Here is a 21071-nt window from a genome sequence, read left to right as displayed (position 1 = left end):
AATTTTTGTAGATAGAATTTATTTTACTACTTTTATGTTTTATCCTTCATCCTAGCTTTATTTGATTTTTACCAGTGAATTTTTTTTCCTTTATAATTTTCTCATTTCTAGTTATGGCTTTCTCTTTTCCACATAAAGAAGTCCCTTTAACATTTCTTGTGAGTCTGATTTAGTTATGAACTCCTTTAATTTCTGTTTGTTTGGGAAACTATCTCTCCTTCAATTCTTGATGTTAATCTTGCAGGTAGAATACTCCTGGTTGTAGGCTTCTTTTCTTTCAGCACTTTGAATATATCTTGCCACTATCTTCTGGCCTGGAAAACTTTTTTTTTTTTAAGATTTTATTTATTTATTTGACAGACGGAGATCACAAGTAGGCAGAGAAGCAGGCAGAGAGAGATGAGGAAGTAGGCTCCCTGCTGAGCAGAGAGCCCAATGCAGGACTGGATCCCAGAACCCTGAGATCATGACCTGAGCCGAAGGCAGAGGCTTTAACCCACTGAGCCACCCAGGTGCCCCTGGCCTGGAAAACTTCTGGTGAAAAATCAGGTTATAGCATTGTGGGATTTCCTCTGTACATAAATGCTTTCTTTTCTCTTGCTGCTTTTAAGATTTTCATCTTATCTTTAATTTTTGGCATTTTAATTATTATGTATCTTTGTGTAGACCTCCTCTGGTTCATCTTGTTTAGGGCTCTCTGTTATTCCTGAAACTGCTTCCTCCCACACGTTGGTGAAGTTTTCAGCAATTATTTCTTTGAGTAAGTTTTCTGCCCCTTCTTTTCCTCTGGCACCCCTATAATACAAATGTTAGTACTCTTGATGTACAGAGGTCCCTTAACCTATCCTCATTTTTTGAAAATTTTTCTTTTTGCTGTTCAGCTTGGGTGCTTTCCATTATCCTGACTTCCAGATTGCTGCTCTGTTCTTCTGCATCCTCTAATGTGCTGTTGATTCCCTCTAGTATATTTTCCATTTCAGTGATTGTATTCTTTAGCTTTGATTGGTTCTTTTTTCCATTTTCTGTGTTTTCACTGAAGTTCTTATAGAGATCATCCACTCCTCTTCCAAATCTGGTGAGCACCTTTATAAACATTACTCTCATTTCTTCATCAGGTAACTGCTTATCTGTTTTGTTTAGTTCTTTTTCTGATATTTTGTCTTGTTCTTTGTTTGGAACATATTCCTGTGTCTTCTAATTTTCTTTGATACTCTGTTTATTTCTGTGCATTAGTTGGTCAGCGATATCTCATGGTCTTGAAAGTAGTGGTCTTATGTAGAAGGCATTCTGTGGGGCCCAGTAATGCAATGCCCCCATTCGCCAGTGCCAGGTGCTCCAGGGGTGTCCCTTGTGTGGGCTTTCTGTACCCTCCTGTTGTGATCAGATTGCAACTACTGTGAGCACAATGATGGCCAGAGATGGCCCATAGCCTGGCTGGCTGACAGAGCAAGTGCTTCTGTGCACTTGCCGGTCAGTGGTGTGAGCTCCCAACACAGCTGTCAGAGAGACCTAGCCACAATCACTGCAGGTTTGCTGGTGGGTGGGGCTGCCCCTCAGTATCCTCAGTGAAGAAATCACTTTTGTGGGACACTGGTCCCAGGTGGGGTTGTCTTCTGGGTGTGGTGGTGTAGGGCCTGCTTTGGAGGGCTGCCTGCTGGGGCAGGTCTGCAGGGGTTTGCCAGGAAGAGCAAGCAGTAGATGGAGAGTGGCAACATTCACTCCTACCAGCATCTAGCTAGTTAGACTGAAAAAGGGCAAGAAAAATGAGGCCTGCCAAAACTTCCATTCCTGGAGAAAGCTTCTACCCTCCAGCACAAAGGTTGAGATTAGTCAATACATTTCCTTCCTACATGTGCAGGTCCTTTTCAAACTTCTGTCTCTGTACTGGGTCTCTGATTGAGTGATATTGTGCGCTGACCTTTTAGGAGCAGAGTCTCCGTTTTCTATGGCCTGGTTCTTCTGGAGTTAATTCCTGCTGATTTTTCAAAGCCAGATTTTCTGAAGGCTTGTCTTCCTGGTATAGGTTCCTGCAACACGGGGTGCGTCAGGTGGGGCTTCACCCCCTCACACCTTAGGAAGGATCCCCTTGCCTTTGATATCCCTCCAGCCTGTAGTTGCCATGCTGCGGGTTTGGTTCCTCCCACATCTCTACCCCTCCTACCCTTCTTGATATGGCTTCTTTATGTCTTTAGCTGTGTCAAATCTCTTTCTGCTAGTCTTCAGGTTGTTTTCGGGGTGAGTTGAATTATATGTCATTGTGGCCTCAGTGTGTCTGTGGGAGGAGATCAGTTTAGGATCCTCCTACTTTGCCATCTTTCCCTTCCCTTAATACTGGGCTGTATTATCTCACATTTTAACTTAAGAACAAAACAGTGTTTTATTCATTTTTATATCCCTAATGCTAAATATGGACACACAATAAATGTTTAAAAAATTTGTTCATTGAAAGGAAGTTAGCAAGAAAGAAGAAAGGCATATATACAGTATGAATCACCTTAGCCTTCCTCCTATCTATAATGGATGGCTTATTAGATCACTAGACTCAAAGGCCCAATTTATCTGTTTTTGTTCTCCGTACAATCTCTAAACAAATGGCATTTCCTGTCTCTGAAATGTTTATAGTGCTCTTTTCAAAAGTCTCACAGTTCAAAGTCATTAATGAGTAGAACGTATTTTCTAAAGATTTCTAAACACAGCAGTGTAACCACTGACACGAATGTGACCTTTCATGTTGACCTAGTTTTTGTTCATTATAATTTTAGCTTATTTTCTTCAACTAGATTCAATAATCAGATCTTACAATGCACACAGCACATTTTTCTTAAACGACATAATTTTTTTTTTCAGGATTGGTGATAGAAAATCAGAAATTAAGATTCTAAGCATTGGCGGAGGTGCAGGTATGAATAACACATTTTTAAAATTTGTATTTCACTCCAAACATCATGCTGTTTGATAGCAATATTTTTCGTTCTTTAAGATAACTATTTTTCTTTGCTTTTGGAAGAGATTGGCTTATTAAAACTAGTAAGAGTAGTATCACTTCAACTAAGATTAAGGGCCCCCATAATTTTACAACACTTGAAACTTAAGTCTTCATTAGTATAGAAATATGGATAAGATGTAGCTTTTTATATATATATTTTCTAAGATTTTATTTATTTGACAGAGAGAGAGAATGAGAGAGAGAGAGTGCAAGCATGAGCAGGGGGAGCTATAGAAGGAGAGGCAGACTCCCCACTGAGCAGGGAGCCTGATATGGGGCTCAATTCCAGGATCCCGGAATCATGGCCTGAGCCGAAGGCAGATGCTTACCTGACTGAGCCACCTACATGCCCCGCTGTGGCTTTTTAATACTTTTTTTATAAATGGAAAAACACACAGAGTAAATTTAAAGGTAACTTTTATCTAAAATCATTTAATTGTTCACAGTAAAGGAAATTTCACAGGATATTCCTTATGCTTGTGCCACCTATGTGTGGTCCATGGACTGCTTGCTGGTTTGCAAACTGTTAATGGTCCAGGAGGAGATAAAGAAGCATGCACTAGAATGTAAATCAGTGCACAGCTCCCTTCATTGAGAAACTATCAATATGGAAGGGAAATATGTTTAATGACATAGTTAATTTATACTCTTATGGCCCCACTCTTTGAGTTGCACTAGCCAAAACCTTTCCCTTCCTTGGATTCAGTTCCCAAACTGCCCTCCAACACACTCCCAAATCCACTTTTACAAGTACTTTTACTTCGTGGTCTCACTACTCTTAGAGCTGTGCTTGTATCCTAGGAGAAAACGGCTGTCTGAAAAGACAGATTGATTTGGGTGTAGTTTCTGACTCTGCCATTAGAGCTTCTGTTTACTCTTCGGTAAAATGGAAGCAATGAATTCTATCTCATAGGGTTGTAGTGAGAACTATACAGATAAAATTTATATCATGCTTAGCACATTGTTACTACTCCTGTAAGGTACAGGGTGGTCCCTTCTTCAAAAATAAAACAAAAAATTTCATTTGCAGACTTCCCCTCATAACTCTTGAGTAGTGTTTCATTTTTAAGTTGCTAGTCACCTGGAGATCTGAGTTAAATATATTCATATGTAAAGTATAGTTATATATATTACTTATATATTTATACCTTTCTTTCTTCCTTTGTTTCTTTTATTATTTTCTTTTGATTAAGTGATGGCTTAGTATTGGTTACCTCCTGGTAAGAAGAAGACACTACACTACAACATGTTATGTAGTGTCAAGTGGTAATCTCTTGGGTTTCTCAAGAAAGTGCTCTAGTGACACGTGAATAAGTTAAATTGTGACCCATGTGCACACAAAGATAACTAAGAGCCCTCAAATGGAATTAGAATCATTTGCTTTTAATATAGTCATTTATTCATTTTTCATACAATATACTGTGATATGATGTAATGAGGGCTAACTATTTAAAATAATTTTTATTTATTATCATCTTCTACCAAGAAAATAGAAACCAGCAAGGACAAAGAAGGAAGGATACTGTCATGAACAATAGTTTAGAGATTGTTTAAGTGAAAATATCCTATCATTGCTTATTGATATCCGAAGTCCTAAGGATTATAAAAGTAAATTCATTTAACTAAGCCAGGTCTTTCCAGTGAGTTTTGCATATGGATTTGAGGCCCCCAACAGGCAATGACACTATCATTTGATAGTGTCACTTGTGCTTGGGCGAGAAGAGAAGCCCTACAAGGAAAAGGAATTAAAAACAATCTCTATCATGGCCAAGTTAATTGACCTTTTAATATAAAGTTAATTGAATTTCTAATGTAAATTTATCCAGATGCTTAAAAGCTATCTAGAGAAAGGAACATTTGGCCTGCACGGTGATTCCTTACACAGAGGTGCATATAGGAGCTAATATAGAGAACTTATCAAAACAAAGGAAGCAACATTTGGAATTTTTCTGACTGAGCCCTGACAATGTATTAATAACAGGCTCTACCTTGGCAAGAGAATATGGGTGCCGTTTAAGGTTACTCTTCATAAGAAATTGATCAGAAATATAGGAAGAACTCTAAGGAAAATTCAAGCTATAGATACGTAACATTCTCTGCTTAAGCAAATAAGCTATATGTTTTATTTAAAATTCCTAGGTCTAGATGTTCCTGGCATGAAAAAGCACTGCTTTATGGTGCGAGGACCCCATTTAGTTAGTTTGAATGCTCACATACCAACTGGGACATGCTTATTTGATAACCTATCATTGCCTAACTGCAAGCACTGGGCAGAAGAACAGTATATTACTGTACAATGAGGAACTTCCTATCTTTTAGAGAAATGGTCTCTCCACATGTTCTACAACCTAAAGGATACCTGAGAGTTTTGCATTATCCTTTGACATCAGTATCCTTTCAAGTCAGTCACTGAACTCCAATCTGTGGCAAACAAGGCCATTGGCCCTGTCTAGTACTTGTGCTCAGCTCCCATATTTTATCATACAAGATTCTACTTCCCTCTCAGCTTACAGACCTGTCTGGTTTCACTGTGTAACTGTTCTCTTCCTGCTTGCCCAGATACCTACAGATTATCTTCTGCATATCTTTGGTGCAAATATTTTCTCTGCATACATACTGGTGCTACCACTTCTCTCCACTACAATGAAAAAAACAAGAAAAAGCAAAGAAACTAAAAACCTCTCTAAATGAAATTGCTGCTTTTATCACTTAATACTCATGCTCTTTGTCAGCCTATTTGGTTTTCTTTTCAGAAACATGGGCAGGAAAATACTATGCACCCTTTCTATCTCCTGCTTCTCTTCTGTAGAGGTTGGTGACATGCTTTAATGAAACACAAAACAACTGGAGTTGCTTTTACTCAAGGTCTTGAAGTACTCATACCTTGTTCATTTTAGCAATTGTTTTTAGATACTGAGAACAATTGCATTGTATTCTAAGTCTCATAGAATATGTTTTTTTGGTTCACTCTCAATACTGATGCTTGAGCCACCCGATGGGGTTTCATTATTATTTGATTTTTAATGAATATTGTCTGTATGGTAGATATACATGAAGAAAAAAATATTCTTTTTGGTAAAGGAGAATGCTAGTAATTTACACTGCATACATTTATGCCTGGAAAAATGTTCCAGAAGGCTGTAATGGGCAATGCGTTCTCCTTGCTCTGGGCTCTGCTTAAAGGAAAACCTGCTGTTAAAAAAAAAAAAAAAAAGGAAAACCTGCTATTCAGTCCCGATGTTCAAATGCCAGAAAGCTTTGTAAGGATTAGATGATAACAAATAATTTCATTTTATCCAATCTTTTTACTTCTATTTTTATTAACCTTTTATGTACTGACTCAACTGCCATAATATATATATATAATGGTATATATGTTCACAGATAATTTTTTAAGATTTATTTATTTTATAGAGAGAGAGCAGGGGGAAGGATAGAGGGAGAGGGAGAGAGAGAGAGTCCTCAAGCAGACTCCCTGCTAAGCACAGAGCCCCAAGCAAAGCTCAATCCTAGGACTCTGAGATAATGAACTGAGCTGAAATCAAGAGTCAGAAGCTTAACGAACTGAGCCCCCAGGTGCCCCTATAGATAATCTTTGATCAACTGAATTAACTCACATATGAAATACAGGTAGTATGAAACCTCTTATGACATCTTTTTGGTAATAATTTTGCTGACCTAATGTTGAGAACAATTAGGTGATTTTCTTGTTTTACAACAACACACAGATATCAGCATTCCTACTGAGGTTAAAAAATAGAAAAGAGTTTAGAAACCATCAACATCTCATTTTACAAATAAGAAGCCCGAGAATCACCAAAGCAGAACAAAAGGCAGGTCTGTTGACTTTACTCCAGTTCAACAAATTTTACGAAACAAATATAAAAGTTAATTATTGACTTGGAAAACGAGATATTAGGTACTTAGTAATAACCAGCTATTTGAAAATCTAATCTTTTAGATATTAACTCTGTCTCTGTTCATAATGACATGTTAAGGTGACACAGAAGTTTTATTTTCTAAGCTAGTTGGATAGAAGGGAAGGAAATGTAATTAGGGCAGGAACAGAAAGAGTCAGTGTGTCAAGTTTAGAAGCCAGGAGGTGGTAGGAACTAAAGGTTAATATTTTTCAGTCATCCAGAGTAAGCCAACCATTTATATTAGCAAACTGGGAATGACTGGAGAAATACAGAAAATGAGGGGATTTTTTTTTTAAAAGCCTGGTTGGGGGACGGGGATTGAATGTGGTTGTTTCCATCTTCAGATATTTCCTGTTGATCAAATTATGGAATATATACCCCCTAAAGAACCAATGGTTATAAGAGAGAAAGATTTCTTGAATCAATATTAAAATTTACTGAACAAACTTGTCCAGAATGAAAGTACACATCTTGAGATAAGGTGTTATCTGTAGCTCTAGGAGTAAGCATAGGCTAGAAAATATTTCTCAGACATGCTGTGGAAAGGACTTAGGCACTGATTTCTTGGATGCTGGGGCCATAAGATGCTTTTGGTCCAAAAAACCCATGGTTTCATGAGTAACCTTCTAGAAAGTGGTAGACATTTCTCCAGAGTGGTATGGCTAACACCATGTTTGGCTATACTGAGGAAGTGGAGTTTAAATGGGACTTCTAGACATGCACATAATTTTAATCTGTAATGCTTATAAGTTGAAATGAGTAAGTACTATTTTACTCAAGTGCAGCATACTAGTAGATATTCTATGATATGGACTCTACTGATTAACTAATTTATAGAATTTAGGACTGTCTGCTTTGGATAATCATAGTTTGGGGCCTCAGATATTTTGTTAAAGGCATTCATAACCATATTATTAAAACTATATCGAATTTTAACAAAATAGTTTACCTCATTGTATTTAAAACTTTCAAGTGAAATGGAAGCATTATTAACAATAACTACATTACCAATTTGAGAGAAGCAAGCATATTGCTACCGCATTGGAACCATTGTCATTAAAACCAAAGTAAACAAGATTGTTCTGGGTAATTCAATAAGGCTTGAAACAAGAAAACTGGATAATGAGCTGAGTGAAGACAAAACTACCATTATTTGCAGATTAAATGACTGTATACTTAGGCAAATAAACTCAGTTGTACAGCCTTAGAATTCATAAGAATGCAGTAATGGCCTGATAGAGGTAAAAAACAGATAAAAAGCAATGTGATAGATCCACATTCTTTTTCTGTTAAAATGTGAGCTTTTTATTCAATTTTGAGTATCTATAATGTACTTGGAAGTCCTTAGCATGTGGCTTCTTCAATTTTGCTGAAGGAAAAATTTGTATCTTGTCATTTTTTGTGACAGTTTGGGACTATCGCTTTAATTAGTGAATAGGCTTCCACTTGACATTTATTATTGAATACAACTTTGTGATTTAATATACATACTCATGCAACCCAGTGTGGGGGGTCTGTTTTCATCTTCATTTTGCAGATGGTGAAACTAATAAAGGGGCTTGAGGATTACAGAGATTGGGATCAATGCCTAGGGTCTTCTGTAGCTTTGTTTCTATCAACAACAACAAACTTATAGAAGTGATGAAAAAATATTTGATTAGCTAATAATATTTAATATGAAAATAAGCAACCTATTTGAAGAAAAGTTCAAATTTTCACTGAGAACAACTCGACAAGATTTTAAAAAGCCATTATGTAATACTAATGAGACTACAGTGATATGGAAGCTTTCATGTATAAAAGGTAAAGGCATGAAATGAAATTTTCCTGAATTAATATATCAAAAAAAAGTTCTGGTATTCATCAAATACAGAAGGACCTGTTCATTCTGGCCATAAAAATACTGACATGCTTAATACATAGCCACTCCCTTACTGTCCCACCACAGCCCCAGCTGCTGCTTCAGGCCCTCCTCATGGGTCCTGGACATGTCTGCTCCCACCCTGTACCCCTGTCCCCTGCCCCCCATCTCCAAGTGCTCCAGCATTTAGACTGATCTTGCCCAGTGAGGAGGCCTCTAAGAATGTGCTACAGTTCTTCAGCCTGCATCCTTTCTCAACATCTGGCACCCTTGTCCTTAGGCCTTGTCTTTTGTTTTGTTTTGTTTTTTATTTTTAATACCACCAAAGCCCAAGAGGCTTATTCTAACCATGAGTTCTGGTTCTTGGAATTAATCTGAAAAAAAAAAAAAAAAAAATCAAGATTTTTGCACAAAAAGTCAGGGTTTGTTGTCAGGTTCTTCATAATAGAAAAAAATTAACTATATACCAACTAACTATGTATTAAAATATATTTACATATAAATATGTATTCATATATATTTCCACATATAAATGTATAAGTTTATATACATTTATATTATAGTATAAAAGATAATTAAAACAATTATTCCATTTTAGAGAATATAGTGTTGCCACTATAAATAACACATTTAAGTATATTTTGATATATTCATGATTTAACTCTCAAGTAATAAAATCAAAATAGTTCATATACATAATGATCTTGACTGGGTAGACTAAAGGAAATCATTTGAAAGTAAAAAAGGAAAAGCTTAAGCAGGAAATAAGCTAAAATGTTAACTTGTGTTTTCTCTGGTAGTGAGCTATTTATTTGATATTTTACTTCATATCTTTTTCTCAAGTTTTCTATGGTATACATTTTATAACCAGGAACAGGAAAAATAAGCCCAATTAAAACTATAATCTTATAGTTGATGAGAGATGATGGTAAAGAGTATACTCACTGACTTCTGACAGCAACTTTAGCTATGTGGCTGATGCCCAAAGCACTTCTCCCACATGTATGTTTTTGGGACAGTTTTCCTTTGGCCACTTATGACTCACTGGCAATAGCATTATACCTGTACAAATATTTTAAGAACCATGTTATCTGTGTTATAGCTTAGCAGAGGTTTTTTTCAGAGGACACAGATTCTTCCATGCCTGATCCAAGTACATGTTAGTCATTATGATGAGGGTGATGGTGGCCAAAAGGATGGTAATTGTCCACTGTCTCTTCCTAGAGACACTTGGTAATACAGTTTCCTATTTTTTATTCCATCCATGAGGGTAGCAGGTCCTTAGACTCTATTCATATGAGGGTATAAATGACTAATAATTTTCAACAAGAAAAATTTGTGTTTTAATGATTATTAATATTGCCGGCTCACATAAGTGCCTGTGAAGTTTATTTGAGAGACAGAGAGGTATGAGAGAGCATGCATGCATGCCAATGTTGATGAAATCACACCATCTGTATGATTATCTCGGACGCCCTTTGCCAGTTCAAGTAGTTTGATCTTTTTTTTTTTTTTTTCAAGTAGTTTGATCTTATAAGTCCTGTCTTTGGGCATGAGGAAGAAAAGTTAAAGAAAGTTAGCACTTCACTAAGGGTAAATCAGTGTAACTTTTAGACATTACAATATGGTATGGATAGACTTTACTTCTTTCTATGTATGTGTTGAAGTAGCTGTCAAGTATCTGTACATTTAGGATTTATAAATTAAAAGCTAAGGCAAAATTCAGTCTTTTATGTGAATTGTCTATCAAACATCTCTACATTTCAGTGTTCATCACCTTTTGGGACATTTTTTCTAAGTTGTACTTCATACAGCATTTTGGTAGCATGGCTCTTCTTAGGCCTCCTGCAGTTGCAAAGTATTCAGGTAGTTTTGTTCCTGGGCTAACAGCCAGAAGACACACGAAAACAAATGGCAATGCCCTTTTGACTCAGAATTTATATTTATAATTCCCTTCCTGAGACCCTACAGCTATTTTAATATTCTATCTCATATTTCTATACTGACAGAATTGCCTCAGTCCTGAGGCACCCAAGGAAAGAGAGAGAGAGATGAGGTGATCTTGTCAAGAATCTTATTTCTTTCCCACTGCAGCTCAACATCAGATTGCTCTTGCTCTGGTTGCAAACCCATAGCTGAAATTGTTTTTCATCACTAACCACAGAGTTATCTGGGCAATTTTTCTCCATACAATTTTTTTTTGCTTGATATTCTAGTAGAGAGAACAAAGAAGATAATAATCTTAATGCAACATGTAATAGAATAAAATTTTTCCTGCTATTAATCTAAAGAATACACATGCATTTCAATATGAGAAATGAAGCAAGAATAGAAGGAAATCAAATGGCAAGTGGTATCTCCAGTCTTTAATCCTCCATTTTCTTGACCTGAAGATTTTCTCATTTTGGGAAACTCTAGTTCTCAAGCTGGGATTTGTGTTTCATTTGATGGAAGATAACTAAGAAGAACAATCTAGATAATACAAATACCTGATGACTGCTCTTAAAAGTTGTCATTTTATTATGTAGCTGCTCATTTAGAAGGGTAAAACTTCATTCCCTCATTCCCCATCTCCTTAAACTTTCTCTTAAATGTCACTTTTTACATGAAGCCTACTTGACCAACCAGTCGAGATTCACAAACTCTCCTCCATGGCTCCCCCTTGCTCCTTTTGCCTTGGTTTTCTCTATGAGACTTATCACTATTTATACCAGTTGAGTATTTTTGTCTGTATTATTCATTGCTATATCTCCATTTAGTAGGTGCTGAAAAATATGCATTGAATTAATGTGTAATAGCTTCAGTTTATTGAGCAATTACTATATAATCATGAACTGAAGTACCAGATCTTCATACAGTGCCTCTGCCCTTTACAATAGCATAGACCACATTATCCCTAATTTACACATATGTACTTTAAAGGGCAGAGATATTAATAAATTTATATGAGATAATTCTGGAAAATACTAAATTTGAGCTCAGTTTTGTCTATCCATAACCTCTAAGTTTTCCTTTTCATATTTTTTTTCTATATTTAATCAGCTGACCTTGGATTTCAAGCAAGAATGTAACACTCCTCTGCTATCTGATTAAATATATCATTGAAGTTCAGGGAATGGAGAAAGGTGGCTAGAAGATGAGATCCCCACCCCTTTTCCTTGTTTTTGAACTTTTTCTAAGTTCCACTGTCAGGGATTTCAAATATATATATCCCTTTAAATACAGATATGATGCATTTAAAATATGGCTCATTTGAAATCAAGATATCCCAACCAGAAATATCTGACTATAAAATTAAATAAAGATTCAACATAGCCCAAAAAGAGAAATGAAGTCACTTTATAGTTGTGGCTGATTTGAGGAATGGGGTGGTACAAAGGAAGGAGATTTGTATGAAGGGGATTTTAAGAAATTAATTTTCATTTAACTTTCTAAATTAAGATCAGCATATTTTGTTTGACAGAAAATAACCCAGGAAAAAGGAGAGAAGGGGGCAGAGAATTTATGCAAAGAAATAATAACTGAAAGCATCCCTAATCTGGGAAAGGAAATATATTCAGATCCAAGAGCACAGAGAACTCTCACCAAAATCAACAAAGGCAGATCCATACCAAGATATATTGTAATTAGATTGGCAAAATATAATGATAAGGAAAAAAACTTTAAAAGCAGCAAGACAAAAGAAGACAATAACATGCCAGGGGAAACCCATAGGGCTAGCAGGAGATTTTTCAAGCCAACTCCTTTCTTAACAAGCCAGAAGGGAGTACCGTGATATAGTCACAGTGCTAATGGGAAATATCTGCAGCCAAGAATACTGTATCAAGCAAGGGTATTATTCAGAATACAAGGAGAGATAAAGAGTTTCCCAGACAAACAAAAACTAAAGGAATTCATGACCACTGAACCAGTCTGCAAGAAATAGGAAAAGGGACTCTGAACACAAAGAGGAGACCAAAAGTGACAGTATAAAGGCAGGAAACACAAAAGCAGTAAGAATGAATATTTCTGTAAAAAAATCAGTCAACTCACAAAGTAAAAGAATGCAAAATATGGCAACTATACCTACAGCATGGGGAGGAGAAGAGTAAAGAATGGGTTCAAACCTAAATGACCATCAACTTAATAAAGATTGCTATATGCAGAAGAGGTTATATGCAAACCTAGTGGTAACCATATATTAAAAACCACTGATAAATATCTAAAGAATATAGAGAAAGAAATCCAAATATATCGCTGAAGAAAATCAGCACACCATGAAAGAGAGAAAGAGAACAAAGGATCAGGGGAAATATTAAAAACAACCATAAAACAAATAAGATGACAATAAATTCATACCTATCAATAATTATTTTGAATGTCAGTGGACTAAAAGCTCTAATCAAAAGATGTAGGGTGACAAAATGGATAAAAAAATAAGACCCATCATTGGGAGAGGGGGAGGGGGTTATGGACATTGGTTAGGGTATGTGCTATCGTGAGTGCTGTGAAGTGTGTAAACCTGGTGATTCACAGACCTGTACCCCTGGGGATAAAAATACATTATATGTTTATTAAAAAAAAAAATTTGGAAGGGGAGGCGAACCATAAGAGACTATGGACTCTGAAAAACAACCTGAGGGTTTTGAAGGGTCAGGGGTGGGAGGTTGGGGGAACAGGTGGTGGGTAATAGGGAGGGCACGTTTTGCATGGAGCACTGGGTGTTGTGTAAAAACAATGAATACTGTTATGCTGAAAAAATAAATAAAATGGAAAAAAAAATAAGACCCATCTATATGCTGCCTATGAGACTCATTTTAGACCTAAGGACACCTGAAGATTGAAAAGGAGGGGATTTATCATGCAAATGGGTGTCAAAAGAAAGCCAGAGTAGCAATGCTTATATCAGACAAATGACTTGAAAACAAAGACTCTAAGAAGAGACGAAGACAATATATAATAATAAAGGGGGCCATCCAACAAAAAGACGCAAAATATAGGAACACAATATATGTAAAAGTTACTAACAAATACAAAGGAACTAATTGATAATACAGTAATAGTAGGGGACTTTAATACTTACATCAATGGACAATTATCTAAACAGAAGATCAACAAGGAAACAATGGTTTTGAATGACACACTGGAACAGATGGATTTAATAGATATATTCAGGACATGCCATCCTAAAACAGCAGAATATACATTCTTTTCTAGTGCACACAGAATATTCTCCAGAACAGATCATACATTAGGTTATAATATAAGCCTCAAAAAATTCAAGATGATTATAGTCATTCTGTGCATTTTTTTTCCTGACCACAACACTATGTAACTAGAAGTCAACCTCAAGAAAAAATTTGGAAAGAACACAAATATATGGAGGTTAAATAACGTACTACTAAACAATGAATCAGTCAGCCAGGAAATCAAAGAAGAAATAAAAAAGTGCATGAAACAAACTAAAATGAAAACATTACAGTATAAACATTTGGGATGCAGCAAAAAAAGTTCTTAGAGGGGTTTATTGCAATTTGGGCTGACCTCAAGAAGAAAGAAGAATTTCAAGCAAAAACTTAACTTTATGCAAAAGGAGCAAGAAAAAGTACAACAAACAAAAACCTAAAGCCAGCAGAAGGAAGGAAATCATAAAGATCAGAGCAGAAATAAATGATATAGAAACTAAAAACACAATAGGACAGATCAATGAAAGAAGGAGCTGTTTCTTTGAAAAATTTCAACAAAATTGATCAACTCCTCACCGTACTTAATGAAGAAAAAAGAGAAATGACTCACATAAAATCACAAATGAGAGAGGCGAAATAACCAACACCTAGATATACAAACAATTATAAGAGAATAATGTGGAAAATTATATGACAACATACTGGACGACCTGCAAGAAATGGGTAAATTCCTGGAAACATATAAACTACCAAAACCAAAAAAAGAAGAAATAGAAAATTTGAACAGATCAATAACTAGCAAAGGGATGGAATCAGCAATTTAAAAACTGCCAGCAAACAAAAGTCCAGGACCACGTGGCCTCACAGGTGAACTCTACCAATCATTTTGAATTTTGGAACACTGAAAAAAAAATAATTAAAATTTTTAAAATGCTAACAATTAGCTCCAAATAAAAAAAGAAGAAGAATTAATATCTGTTCTTCTCAAACTATTCAAAAGGAGGAGGAGGAGGAGGGGAAGGAGGAGAAGGAGGAGGAGGAGGAAGGAAAACTTCCAAATTCATTCAATGAGGCCAGCATAACCCTGATACCAAAACCAGATAGACACCACTAAAAGGGAGAACTACAGGCCAAGATCTCTGATGAACATAGATGCAAAAGTCCTCAACAAAATACTAGCAAACATAATCCAACAATATATTTTAAAAAATCATTCACCACAATTAAGCATGATTTATTCCTGGGAAGCAAAGGTGGTTTGGTATTTGCAAATCAATCAATGTGATACATAATGTCAATAAGAGAAAAGGTAAAACCATATGATTATTCCAATAGGTACAGAAAAAGAATTTGACAAAGTATAACATCCATCCATGATAAAACCCTCCATAAAGTAGGTTTAGAGGGAACACACCTCAACACAATAAAGGCTATATATCTTCCTCAGTGGGGAAAAACTGAGAGCTTTTGCCCTAAGGTCAGAAATAAGACAAGGATATCCACCCTCACCACTTTTTTTTTTTTTAAGATTTTATTTATTTATTTGACATACACAGAGAGAGATCACAAGTAGGAAGAGAGGCAGGCAGAGAGGGAGGGGGAAGCAGGCTCCCTGCTGGGCAGAGAGCCTGATGCGGAGCTGGATCCCAGGACCCTGGGATTATGACCTGAGCCGAAAGCAGAGGCTTTTACCCACTGAGCCACCCAGGCGCCCCACCCTTACCACTTTTATTTAACATAGTACTGGAAGTCCTAGCCCCAGCATCAGACAACAAAGAGAAATAAAAGACATCCAAATCAGTAAATAAGAAGTAAAACTTTCACAATTTGTAAGTGATATGATACTCTCTATAGAAAACCCTGAAGACTCCACCAAACAAACAAACAAACCTTACTGGAATTATCAGTTCCATTTATCAGATGAAATCAGTAAAGTTGCAGGATACAAAATCAATGTACAAAATCTTCTGTATTTCTATACACTCGAAACAACAGAAAGAGAAATTAAGAAAACAATCTCATTTACAATTACATCAAATATAATAAGATATCTAGGAAAAACCTAACCAAAGAGGTAAAATATTTATACTCTGAAAACTATAAAACACTGATGAAAGAAAATTGAAAGATGATGAAAGAAAATTGAAGATGATACAAAGAAATAGAAAGACATTCCATGTTCATGGATTGGAAGAAGAAATTTTGTTAAAATGCTCACAGTACCCAAAACAATCTACACATTTAATCCAATCCCTATCAAAATACAATAGCATTTTTTAAACAACTAGAAAAAAACAGTTCTAAAATTTGGATGTAAAGACCCCAAATAGCCAAAGCAAATTTGAAAAAGAAGAGCAAAGCTGGAGGCAGTGATCTAAATAGTATGGTACTGGCACAAAAATAGACACATAGATCAATGGAACAGAATAGAGAGCCCAGAAATAAACCTACACTTATATGGTCAATTAATCTACAGGAAATGAGGCGGGAATATACAATGAGGAAGAGGCAATCTCTTAAATAAAGGATTCTGGGAAAACTGGATAGCTACATACAAAAGATGACCCACCATATTACACCATACACAAAATTAAATTCAAAATAGATTAAAGGCCTAAATATGACACCTGAAATCCTAAAACTCCTAGAACAAAATAATTGTCAGTAATCTCTTCAACATTGGCCTTAGAAACATTTTTCTGGATCTGTCTCCTCAGGCAAGGGAAAGAAAAGGAAAAATAAACTATTGTGACTATGCCAAAACAAAAAGGTTTTGCACTGTGAAAGAGACAATCAACAAAACAATAAGGCAACCTACTGAATGGGAAAGATATTTTTAAATCCTTTATCTGATGAGTGGTCAATATCCAAACTATGTAAAGAACTCCTAACTCAACACAAGAAAAAACAAATAATCCAATTAAAAGTGAGCAGAGGATTTGAATAGATAATTTTCCAAAGAAGACATACAGATGGCTAACAAACACATAAAAAGATGCTCAACATTACTCATCATCAGGGAACTGAAAATCAAGACCACCAATGAGATATCACCTCACACCTATCAGAATGGCCAGTATCTGGGCAAAGATGTGGAGAAAAAGTAACCTTCATGCACTGTTGGTGGGAATGTACATTGGTGCAGCCACTATGGGAAACAGCATGGCGGTTCTGCAAAAAATTAAAAACAGAAATACCATATAGTTCAGTAATTACACTTCTGGGTATTTACCTAAAGAAAACAAAAGCACTAACTTGAAAAGCTATATGCATCTCTGTGTTCATTGCAGCATTACTTACAGTAGTGACGATTTGGAAGCCACCTAAGTGTCTACCAAATGATGAATGAATAAAGAAGATGTGGCGTGTGCACATACACACACATGCACACACACACACAAACACAAACACAGGAATATTACTCAGCAATAAAAAAGAATAAAATATTGCCATTTGCAACAACATGGATTATGCTAAGTGAAATAAGTCAATCAGAGAAAGACAACTACCATATGATTTCACTTTTAAATAGAATATAAAGAAAAACAAAACAAACAAGTGAAGCAGAAACAGACTCCTATATATAGAGAACAAACTGGTGATTGCCCAAGGAAGAGGGTTGGGGGTATGGGCAAATGGATGAAAGTGAGTGGGAGGTACATGTTTTCAATTCTGGAATGAAAAGGTCACAGGAGTGAAAATTTAAAAAAGGGGGGCGTGAAAAATAACCTGTAATTCCACCACCTGAGATAACCAATGATTGTAAACTGGTGCATATCTTTCTAAACACTGTATATTAAAACAAAGTACTCTATAACATTTTGACACATTTGGATTTTCTCAACTTTGCTCAAGTTTTACATATTAACCAACTGAGAAAATCAATTACCTCTTTATTACTCTCTTTTTGTTGAGGAAGATGTTCACATTAGTCATTTTTTTAAACACAGGTCTCCTATTTCTGAAAGATACTGGGAAGCCATCTACGTAGGGTATGAGAACAAGGAATGTATTATATTTTGGGTGATCTCTACAACTATCTGTCTGTCTATCTATCTATCCATCATCTATCTATGTAATCTATTATAATAAGAAATAATACAGCCCATTATAAATAATAGGCATAGCCGAGAGAATAAGTGTCTCATCAGCATGGTGGAATTATTTATTGTCAAATCCAGAATACTTTTAAGAGTGAGAGCTGTAGGGGCATCTGGATGGATCAGGAGTTGAACATCGGACTCTCAATTTTGGCTCAGGTCATGATTTCAGAGTTCTAGGATCAAGCCCCTCATCAGGCTCTACACTTAGTAGGGAGTCTGCTTGAGAATTCTCTCTCTCCCTTTCCCTCTGCGCCCCCTTCCCTAAAATAAATAAATCTTTTTTTTTTTTAAGCATGAGAGTTGTAGGGAGTGGGTAAAGAATTAAAATTATTATAATTTTAAAAAATATTTATCAAAAGGTTTTTATTAGGTTTGTCAATTTATAAAATAGTTATTAAAAACTATTTGTAAAAATAAAATAATAATAATAATAATATTTGTTCAAAAATTAAAAAAAAAAACAACTTAGGACAAGAATAAAACCAGATGGGACACCAGCACAACAAGCAAAAAATAGAACTGCCCCTGGCAAAGAGGAAATGTGGTTACTCAACTCATGAAGACAGAAATGGGTTCTATTTGCTAATTCCTGATGAAAGAGTTTCATTATCTCCTTTTTTTGCTCATTCATTTCTGCTAGGGATCCACCAGAAAATTCATAGACACTTTATGGCCACACATAGACTCACAGTCCAGACATTGTTAGGTAAGCCCATGGTTTCTTTGTCTCAGGTGCTATTCTAATATTGTGCCCTCCATCATTGCCCTAAAAAGAGGGACTGGCTGGCTCTGACTGTGGTAGAATATTCTGCTGCTTGGGAAAATAACAATATAAGAATATACTCTGGGGATGTGCTAGATACATCCTGCCATTTGGGTAGACCCAAAATGTTGGGGTCCATCTTAGGAGAAGAGCTCATAAAGCCCTAAGGGGCAAATTACTACAATCTTCTGAGTTCTAAAATGTTGAATTTGGAATCCTCAGAAATGATTACTTTTTTTTGTTTAAAATCTATGACTAGTTTGGGAATGCCCAGGTGGCTCAGTTGGTTAAGTGTCTGACTCTTGGTCATGGTACCAAGGTTGCAAACTCAAGTGCCAGATCAGGCTGTCAGCTGGGTATGGAGCCTACTTAACATTCTCTGTTTCCCTCTCTTCCTGTCCCTCCCCTCCCTGCTCATGTGCTCTTAAAATGTCTTAAAATGTATGTATCTAGGCTGATAGAAGAAAAAATAGAATTTTGGGCCTCTGGTCCTTTGGGACAAGCTGTAATCTATTTCTCATTCGTCCACAATTTTTCTTCTCAGCCTTTGCCCTAGTAATTATTATTTTTTTATCATTCAAAAATAGTTACTGGAAAAAAGGGGAAAAAAACCCTTCGTATGCCCTTCTAATATTTGGTATCTTCCTATTTCTTAGTATGAAGTAGTTAGAAGGACAACCACTTTAGAGTCAGAAAAATGTACTTTAAACTTCAGGCATATTAATAGTGTCAAATTACTTTAATCACCTTATCTGAATGGGAATAATACTGTGGGAATTTGTGATAACTTTGTGGTCAGGATTAAGTGAGATGATCCAAGTAAAGTGCCAAGCACAGTGTTTGACAAATAGTAGGGGGCCAAAAAGTGGCAGCTAGAGTTACTACAGAAAGTACAAAAGGTGTCATGTTGGTGAGGCCATAAAATTGTCACATAGGCTCCTTTATCTTCCATTTCAGCTTCCTTCCCACTCCTTCCCCTCCCCATCCCCACCAACTCCTACTGCCAGTACTTGGGGCTCTCATGGTCCTGTGTGACTGCCTTTTTTCCTAGTCTAGCATCTTTTGTTCCTGATTTACCTTGCTCATTTCCTTTCTTCCAGACCTCCTAGTCTTATAACTTATGCTTTTGTTGCCTACCATATCTATCCTTGTAGAGATTCTGTTAATGTCATATACCAAAATGTTAAAAAATAACATCATTTTTATAGGCTAGTCTTACTAGCAGATAGGTCTATTTTAGTAAAGGTTAACATCATAACCTTAAAGAATGAAAGTGCAGAACTTAAGTTGGAGGCATCAGCAATAGGGACAGAGGAGATATTTTCAAAGAGAGGCACTCAGTGATAACAATAAAACTAATGAACAGCAACTGTTTATTGGGTGTCTATTTTACACTGAGTTTTATATGCATTGCCTCACTGAATCTTCACAATTAATAAATTATGTACTATCATTATTGCTATTTTTCTGATGAGGAAAATACAGCTTGGAGAGGTAAAGCAAATTCCTGAAAGTTATATATACCTAGTAAGTGGAGACGACAGGTTTGGAACTCAGATCCATCAAACATCACCATCTCTCTCACTCAGTCATTACAGGCTAAATTTTCACAGGTATCTCTGTGCTCTTCCTATCATTATTTGCTAGAACCTAGTACAGTGCTGGACACACAGTATGCAATTAATTGTTCTTGCAGGCATTAATGAATATATATCTATTTTGCCATAACCTCCTCTCCATTTTACCTACTGGACTCAAGTTTTCCTAGGAGGTCCTGACTTACTGAATATTCCAAAATTCTGAGTGCCAATAGTCCATATGTACCATTCTGTTCCCTGACTTCACGTCTCTATCTTGCTGTCCTATCTACCTGCAATTCCTCATTCTCCCAGAAGTCTCTGAGCTAACTTCCCTTTACCTGGTAACAGAGAACTCAAGCATGGTCTCCCTCCATAAGGCCTTCCACTTCTCTCACCTCTCCTCCTATCCTTTTTCTCACCATCTCCTTTCCTTTTCCCACCATGGCTCAACCCAACAGGGTTCCGTTCATGCCTGTGTCTTCCACTAGACCATGGTGTATTTGAAAGTGGATGTCTGACATCTTTTTGTATCTTTTTTTATGCCTAACATATTTTTCTTCTGACATATTTTTATATGGTTCTGTTATAGCCTAGTTTATCAATTCTCAGGTGCATTTTAAAAAATATATATTTAACATCTCTGAATTTGGGATAATACATCTTTCAGTTGACAGAATCTTAAAATTATAATCA

General features: G+C 36.1%; 1 protein-coding gene across 2 annotated transcripts in view; it reads left to right on the top strand.

The window, feature by feature from the left end:
- Positions 1-21071, top strand: part of HNMT (histamine N-methyltransferase) — a 43874-nt gene that overhangs the window by 10396 nt on the left and 12407 nt on the right. For both annotated transcript variants that reach the window (XM_046017989.1, XM_046017988.1), the window contains exon 3: positions 2848-2900. In XM_046017989.1, coding sequence (XP_045873945.1) covers positions 2848-2900 — 53 coding nt within the window. The remainder of the gene's footprint in view (positions 1-2847; positions 2901-21071) is intronic.

This window comes from Meles meles, chromosome 9 (genome assembly GCF_922984935.1).
Source record: "Meles meles chromosome 9, mMelMel3.1 paternal haplotype, whole genome shotgun sequence".
Taxonomy (NCBI): domain Eukaryota; kingdom Metazoa; phylum Chordata; class Mammalia; order Carnivora; family Mustelidae; genus Meles; species Meles meles.
The sequence above is the reverse complement of the archived record's forward strand: the minus strand, read 5'-3'. Positions and strand labels throughout refer to the sequence as shown.